Source organism: Camelus dromedarius, chromosome 2 (genome assembly GCF_036321535.1).
Source record: "Camelus dromedarius isolate mCamDro1 chromosome 2, mCamDro1.pat, whole genome shotgun sequence".
In the NCBI taxonomy this organism is placed as follows: domain Eukaryota; kingdom Metazoa; phylum Chordata; class Mammalia; order Artiodactyla; family Camelidae; genus Camelus; species Camelus dromedarius.
The window spans coordinates 81,360,320-81,368,974 of NC_087437.1; the positions used below are offsets into that span (position 1 = coordinate 81,360,320).

General features: G+C 41.1%; 1 protein-coding gene across 6 annotated transcripts in view; it reads right to left on the minus strand.

Annotated features, from left to right (window-relative positions):
* The window catches only part of TFG (trafficking from ER to golgi regulator), a 31,346-nt gene extending 23,602 nt beyond the window's left edge, over positions 1 to 7,744 (minus strand). For 2 of the 6 annotated variants that reach the window (XM_031456846.2, XM_064495991.1), the window contains exons 1-2: positions 7,476 to 7,742; positions 2,820 to 3,049 (exon numbers count right to left, since the gene is read on the minus strand). In XM_031456846.2, the coding sequence (XP_031312706.1) occupies positions 2,820 to 3,003 (184 nt within the window). In that variant the 5' untranslated portion in view covers positions 3,004 to 3,049; positions 7,476 to 7,742. Of the gene's footprint in view, positions 1 to 2,819; positions 3,050 to 7,475 lie in introns of all 6 variants that reach the window. The other 4 variants (XM_064495993.1, XM_031456831.2, XM_031456838.2 and 1 more) reach the window with 4 other exon arrangements.
* Positions 7,745 to 8,655: the final 911 nt, after the last annotated feature.

Here is an 8,655-nt window from a genome sequence, read left to right on the forward strand (position 1 = left end):
TAACAAATACCTGAAACAAACATCAAAGGATCTAGGAAAGACATATTTGCTTAAAAAGATACTAAAATCAATTTTGCCTATTACTTTTACAGCAAAGTACTTATCATATCTTCATAAGAAGAACCAAAACATAGCTAAGATTTATGCAATTAAGAAATCTACTAGTCACCAGGAGATTACAGTTTAGACTGAAGTATTTTCCATTCTGAAAATTTTAAATATATTTATCAGAAAGCAAAGTAATAATGATTCTTAAGGTTCACATTTTAATTCTAAATACAGTAAAACATCACTGACACAAATGGAAGAAAACCATATAAAGCAGTGACTAAAAAGGTTGCAAAACAAATTTTTGCAGAATTGCCCTAATAAGTGGGTAGACTCTTTCAGGTCCCTGACCATTTTAATACTAAAATGAAAACTACCAATTCCTCCCAGAAAAAAACATTAATCTACACAAGACTGTGAAATCTCCTAGATCCCAAGGATAAAGAATACTATAATTAGCATATCAAATGCCTGTTCAAAAGCTTTCAAAGGGCTAGGAAAAAAAACTGCTAGAGAGAGAAAGAACAGAAAAACAGCAACAACATAGAGCTGGTCAGGGGCTTCTGCGAGGTACCTTCACAGACACAGCTGAGGGTGGAGGGTGGAGTTTGGTCCTGGGGAGGCTGAGAGGATGCCCCGAAAATGCTCAGCTACATCAATTTTAACACTGATTAAGCAGACTGATTTTGGATAAAGATGGCAATGAAAGCCGTAACTGAGGATTTTATTATTGTTTTTAGCTTTTTATAACCAGACCCATTTCTTGTAACAAACTTATTTTCAACTTCAGGGATTCTACTCATAAGCATATTTTTAAGAAAATTAAGTAAATATGCAAAAGAGGGAAATTTTTTGTAACTGTCTTTTTCTTTTCTGAATTCCACAACAGAAATAGATTATCTCTGATGGCAAGAACTTATACCTAAGCCAGCCCTCTACCCTAGTGCCCAACAGTTTATGGAACACAAATCTGTACAATTCAAAACTCTTAAAAACATGATGAAAAACAAATTCAGCACAGGAACTAGATGTGGGAAGACAAAGTTTCAACAATGAGGATACCATAAGCTAGGGGTCACAAGCTGCAACCAATCGGCAGTGGACAAATCCCTGTTTATAGGACTTCAAACTAAGAATGGTTTTTATATTTTTAAAAGGTTCTAAAGAAAAGATGAGACAGAAACCTTATGTGACCCACAATACTACAATATTTATTTTCTGATCTTTTAAAGAGCAAGTTTGCTGACCCTTGCCCTAAACACAAATACGAGAGTTAAGAGAAAGCCAGTAAAACAGTGAGGTCAGTTTAAGATATGCCAAGTTTTAGCTAAGAGCAAATAATCTTCGGTAAAACAGAAACAGTTAAATTTTGAGTTGTAAAGTCAGGGAGGAAGAAAACGATCAAATTAAGGCACACGTCAGGAAGTCAAAGACTGAAGTCAATGTTTCGTAAGTAGATGAAGATTACTAGGGAAGAAAACAGGGAGAAAATCACTCTCCTTTTTTGTTCCTTAACATGGTGACCCTCAAAAATTAGTTTTGGGTAACATTAGATCATACATTACAAAAAAGAAAGTACACTTGTAGCTAAATGATTGGCTTAGCTGATTATCAATGATTTATACTCCCCTTCCACAGTGTAAGTTGTTGGAAAGTGCCTGTCCAACCAGGGATATTTCCCAACCCACTGACACCTCAGCACAGCTATGTGACTGGGGTCTGGCCAATGTGATATGAGCAGAAATGACAGACACCATCTCAAGGCCCGGAGAGTACAATCTCCCATGTGATCCTCTACACTCTGTCTTCATCCATCTGCTTGCCGAACGTCAATGCTCAAGGTGAGCTTGTAAGCCATGCATTGAAGATATCAGAGCTTCTGTCAACCTAGGTCCCTGAATAATCTCTTGAGTGTTAAACCACTGAGATTTTAAGATTTCTGTTGTAACAGCTGTCATTACTTCAAGCCAATACACATAGAGAGACAGAGAAGAAGCTATTAGTGATAAGAAAACTGAGACAGCACAGTGTCAGAGATATTAAGGGATAAGAGTATTTTAAAAAGGATGGTGTGGGTAGCAGTGCTAAGTACTGAGATCAAGGTGAAATAAACTAGAAATAAATTCAGTGGTAAGAAAAAAACTGGTAACTGCCCAAAGCATAATTTCAGGAGAGATATTAACAAAGACAGGTTTAAAGAAAAAGAAATAAAGATAGTCTACTACTATAATTTCACTGTCTCTCTGATGAAACATTTGCCATGTAGAATCCACCTCCATAAAAATAGTTTTGTAGTCACACGTGTCTGGGAACACTGCATAAACTGACAATGTACATCAGCATACTATACATGCTCTGAAAATTCCTGCAATAAAGAAATACACTTGTCTTTTTGTAAACCAGCTTTCCCATACTAAGCTGACCGTGAAATCCTTCCTCATTCAATACCTACTAATATCCCTTTCACTTTGGGAAATATGAGTGAAAGTTTGGTTTTCAAAGCAAACAGGAAACCAGAATTGCACAAGTCATAGAGAAAAAAAGTGGCTTCTAAAAGTATGTAGAAAGTGTCCTATCATTTAAAACCTCCTTCTAATAATAAATCACTTAGCTATTTTTAACGTATTAAAGATGTAACTAACTACATGAACATCCATTAAATAAAAGAAAGTGGCATTCAACTACCAGAATTTTTATTCTGAGTTCAATAAAAAATGGGCAAAAGAACACATATGATACTTAGATTTTAAAAATTAACTTTACATTCTTACCTTCATCTTTATACTTTATTGTAACTTCATCATTACTCAGCAGTTTTCCTCTGAAGACTCGCTGCATCATTAGCACTAATTCATCATAAGTAATATCTTCATTATGAATGGGAATTCGTCGAATATCCTCTCCAAGCTGAGCTTTGATGATTAGCTTCCCACTCAGATCCAATTGTCCATTCATGGTGGACTCCAGGATGCTCTGTATGTATTATAACTCTACAGAAAGACTGATAAAATGGTTTTGATGATTAAATAGCCATAAAACATATTTTAAAAGTTGTAAAGCAAAGGTACTGTTAGAATCTAAGAAATTCTGGCCTTCAAAGGAGATCCACTCTTCTAGTGTTAACATATTCATGTTAAAATGGTCTGGAGGTAACTTTATTATGTGCATAAGAAAGTAAATTTCATTATTTTATGCATATTATTATTTTACCTACACATTTAACTGCTAATCTAATTTACATTTCTAATTTCACATGTCTAGAACAAACTCCTGATCATCTCCTCAAAATCTGCGTCTCCTGTAGTCTTCTCTGTTAGTGACAGTTCCTTCCAAGCTGTTCAAGATTAAAAAAAACTTAGTTCCTCTCTTTTCCTGAGGCCTTAATCCATCAAATTACCAACAAATCTAGTTGCCACAACCATTAAAGTATCTCTAGAATCCAGTTATTTTAGTACCTTCACCTCTATCAACTTAATCCAAGCCACATCACCTTTAGTGGATTACTGCAAAAGACACCTGACAGGTCTGTCTGCTTTTTACCTTTGTCTGCTATTTACCTTTGTCTGCTATTAATCTGTTCTTAATATATCAGAGTCATCCCGTTAAATAAAATCTAGTATCACTACTTCAGAGTCTTCCAATAGAGTTCCATCTCACTCTTGGTAAAAGCTAGAACAAGGTCATGATCTGACCTCTGGCCCCTGGCCAAGTATTTAACCTCATTTACCACTGCTCTCCTTGGTTACCCTGCTACACTCAAACTTTACATCCTCCTTCTCAACTCAATGCTTTGCACTTGAGGAGTCCATTGTCAGGACTCATGCTCCCTTTATCTCAAGCCCTTTCCACACCACTCACATGATTCAGATCACTGATCAAATGTTTATTTCTCAGAGGTTTTCCCTGACCATCTAACTTAAAATGGTGTCACTGTCACTTTTTTACCCTGCTTCAGTTTTCTGCAAAGCACTTATCACTACTAGACATGAAAAACCTACTAATTTTTTATTGTCTTTTCCACTAGAAAGTAGGGAAATAAATGGTTTCATTCACTGTATTTTCAGAGCCTAGAACAGTGCCTAACACATAGTTAATCATTCAATAATCGTTAAATGTAAGGGAGAAATAAATACTGGCTTCCAAACCCTATTAGCCTATATATACTAAATGCTAACCCTGAGAGAAAAGCACAAGTGTAACACTAAAATAGTCTCAAATTTTTCCTGCTAAAATAAGAAAGACCTCATGAGTATTTTCTCTAATTTTTCTATTTTGGGAACTTGAGGACAAAGAACAAGTGAGTGATACCCTCCTGAGCTTTCTAATAAAACTGTCCACTACTGTTTCTGCATCTTCCACAAGGCACTCCTCCCCAGACCTGAGTGTGTGTGATTAGACTGCACACTTTAAGAATAAGACACAACATATGAAAGCTGAGTTGTCAAGTGTTTATTAACTTTTTACTGCAGTTTGGGAATCCATCCACCCCACACTGTCAATTAGCGTCACTTGTGTTACACAGTTGGAAGCGTGCTGCCATTGATTTGAATCATTTACTAAATTATCACAAACAAAAAAGAAAAAATGAAAAAAAGACAATGTGAGAGAACTAAATACTAACTTGCTACAGAATTTTCCCTTCTTGGGTTTTACTTTAATCTTATTTCATGTTATTTAGTGTGATTCTCCTGTAATAACTTTGTAATCCTAAAATTCAAAATAATGTCTGAGGTCTCCAGCAATTTAACTATTACAGTGTAACAACAGAGCATACACTTATGCTTAATTAATGTTAATATTTATTCTTCTCAAAGCCTATCTCTTCTTCCCAAGACCAAGATGTTCCTGAGTACATTATCTGTAACTACCGCGCATGTCCCTATCATCAAGTCTTTCCTCCTCCTGCCCCAAGCAAATGCTCTCTCAGATTATTTAAAGCACCCTACAATCTCGTACTGGCCACAGTCTGGTTTCAACACCGGCTTTTCTGCTGGTGGCTTTCTGTTTCCTCCTCTGAAATTTGTTATTTCATTAACATTGTATTTAGTTTTCATTAACTCTTCACATTTTGTGTGTGAGTATGTGTGTGTGTGAAAGCACCCTACCTGGCCCCCAACACATCAACGCTTTAAATACTTGAAGTTTTCATGAATCCTAATTCATTTCATGAATATTACACATAAATGCCCTAATATTCTTCATGTAAGTGCCCTATGTCCTTCCAATTAACTACTCCTCCTTATGTGAATGTCTCTAGATCCCCCTGCCATCCTCTGAACAAATTAATGAATGAATCTTTAATGCCCCATCTTAAAATGGGACACTAAACAATGAATCTCACACTCTGAGGTCAATTCAGAATAGTGGATTGTGTTCCACCATCTGGATGCTGAGCTGGTCTCAACATAAAATAAGAATACACTTAGTTTTTTTTACCTGACAATGGACTCCTCAAGAAGACCCTGATTAACTGAAACCTCCATACAACTCCTTCACCTTTCAGCTAAACAGTGCCTCTTCATTTGGGAAACCCTTGCTGAAAACCTATGTGCCAAGCTCTGAAGTATAATAATTCAGCAAGATGGTAAAGATTCCACCTTGCTTGCCTTGCAGCCTGAGAGGAATGAAGAACTTCAACAAATCAAGTTACCTTCTCTTACCTACCAGATGTGTAAACCAGCAGTAATATAGCTAAGGCCTGGGGATTAGCTTCAGCAGGACAGTGCTACCTATTCTTAGAAGCATTTAATAGTGCCGGCTATATAGTAAGTATTTAAAAGCTTGTTTCTGTTCCCTAACCAAAAAATGAATGCCAAATAAAGTTCTGATAAAGGGATTGAGAGAAGAAAGCTGAGAAAAGAAAGCTGAACTATCAGGTCAGTTCCTCAGTCAAAACTTCACACTGTAACTTCTCTACGTGGCTAGAAGTTGACTCCTACAACCGACATACTCCTAATTAAGACAAATTTCCAACACTGAATGTAATTGATAGTATATCTTTTTGATTGTGAGGGGATTGTCGCTTAGTTCCAATAGATCTGGAAACACGAGTCTCTTTTACTTTGTATCTGTCACGTTTCCCTGCAAATTCACGTATTGGTTGGTGTTTCCCATAGACTGTAAACTCCCTGCAGCCAGGAACCAGGGCTTCTTCCCTGAGGTTGACCCCAGTTGGTGCACTCATCTCCGCAAGGCACGTACACAAGTTTCACAAAAATAAGGGTACCACAAAATTTTCCCTTCCAGGGAATATCCCATCCCCACATTTTTTTATGTAACAGTAGAATCCAGGTCCTCTTTTTCTCTACTTCAGTCACAAGGCAGAAACTGGCATGAACTCTTTTTCTTCTTCCATCTTGTCCTTGCCTCATGCCCTCTGAAGTCCAGAAATGCCACAGCCACTAACTTATGAAACCTTCCAACAGGAACACTGTTCTCAGAATCAGAGAATAAAGTGACGTGGCCACAAAACACGTGGCCTCGTTTTATGACAAGGCCACAAAAAGCCTGCCTCTTGACCAGGATCTAGGTTCAGTGGCCAAACCTCCAGCCCCACTAACCCTGCGGTTAGGGCCCTGCCCAAATTCAGAGAGGCCTGCTTAGGAACCTCCAGGAAGTAGGAATTTCCTTTAAGAAATCCTAAGCAAAATCAACCCTTGAGTATTTCAAAGAATGCAAGGAGCCTCAAATCCTGTCTGACCAGAGGCAGTGTAGCAAGATGGTAAACATTCTCACCACCAGCTGTGACCTTAGGCAAATACTTCTCCAAGCTTCACTTTCATTATATGCAAAATGGGAATATCTAAATTTGAAGGATCCTTGTGATGATTAAACGAGACCACTTATCTCATTTGAGACGGCTGGCAAAGAAAACTCTTAAAAGTTAGTTGTCATCACCACTGTCAAATCAGGTTGGGCTTCCAGACGACGTCTGGTTAGGCACTGACACAGCCAAGGAACAAGGCTTCTCCTAAATGACCCGAAACGACTTATTCCCATATGCGCCATTCTCCACCCTTCTCACCCTCCCAAGCCCCTCTGAGGGTTAGGCGCTCCACCACCCCAGGCCTTTGAAAGTCCCTCTCCCCTCCTTCGGGCAGTCCGACCCCTTGGAGACAGGCCGAATCGGCGCAAGCGCACCTGCTGGCCCAAACACCCCCTAGAGCACCCCCCACCCCCCCAGGCCAGCTACGCTGCCACGGTGGCCAGCAGGCCACTCCTTCCCCTCCCCATCCTTGGCCTCCCCTCCCCCACGCGAGGCCCCGCCCGGCCTTCCTCCTCCCGGCCTCCAGCCCCTTCCCACGGCCCCTGGGACCCCCACCCGCCCGGCGCGAGCCGGCTAGAAACCAGGCCCTGCCAGCATTTCCACGTCTCCCGGCCCGCCTTGCCCGAGAGTTCGGCCGCGCCCCCATCTCCAGCGGCCATACCGGTTTGCTGAGACTGCCACTGCCGCCCCTGCGCGAGGCCGCCGCCGCTGGGCTCTGGGGCGTTGGGGGCAGGCTGCGGTCCCGGCCCACTCGACTGCCCTCCGGGGCCGCCGCACCTCGCTGGCAGGCTCGCGCGGGCCCCGGCCAATCGCACGGACCCACCAAGCCTAGCGAGAGCTCGGGCCCAGTACGTGGCAGGTGGGGAAAGAAGAGGGGCGGGAACAAGAAGAAAATCTGTCCTTTCGCTCCGCCTCACAGCAAGCAGGCCAACCCAAAACGCATGCGCAGCGGCGGGGAGAGAGGGAGGGCTGACGCCAGGGCCTGCAGGGGCTTGTATGCCTGCTTTCTCACTGGATGACAGTGTAGGAAGTGCGAGCCCCACGGACGCACGCATGCGCGGGGCGTGACCAGGCACTTCCGGTTTTCCCGAACGCTCGTTTCCCGTCTGTCCCCCGTGGGCGGGGCGTAATTTGTTGTTCTGGACTCTGAGAGCCGCTTAATTGTGGGCGTTTGTCCAAGTTTGGGTGTTTTTTGTTGCTTTGTGGCCACTGTAGATCTCCTAGTCATCTCTCAAAAAAACTAACCCTTTTCCCGCCTTCTTTATGCAAACTCATTCATTACTGGGCGCCTACGTTCTGCCAAGCTATGTACTGGGAAATGGAATGAATCAGTTTGTGAGCAGGGAGTTCCCAACTGCGTTTCCGAGACAGGACAAATGTATGTGGGTAAAGGGTAAAGGCTGGGAAATTAATGCCGATTAAAGATTCCACAAGCCTTTTTGGAAATGAGACTTTGGAGCGTACCTTACGCACTCTTCCTTTCTCTCACCGAAAACATTTCTTTTGAATATAGGTGTTTATGTAAGAAGTTCCCTGGCTCAGACTGAAGCCTAAATTGGGGGGGATGGGGGATGGGTAGTGTTATTTTAAAAGCTGCAAGGAACTTCTGCCTTCTAAAACGGAGGCCAAGCAAAAAGCAATTTGAACTTACCTGGTCCCCAATTGTTCACCAGAAAGGTAAAGTGAATTCAGATGAGAATGTATGTTCTTTTAGTACTGTAAAGAGTGTGATCTTTTTGCAGTTATAAGTCTGAAAAATTGAGAGTGAAATATGTGAGTTTAGAATGCTCTTGCCTCTGAAATGTATTTTCCAACGCTGTATGTATGTATTGCTCTTTGAG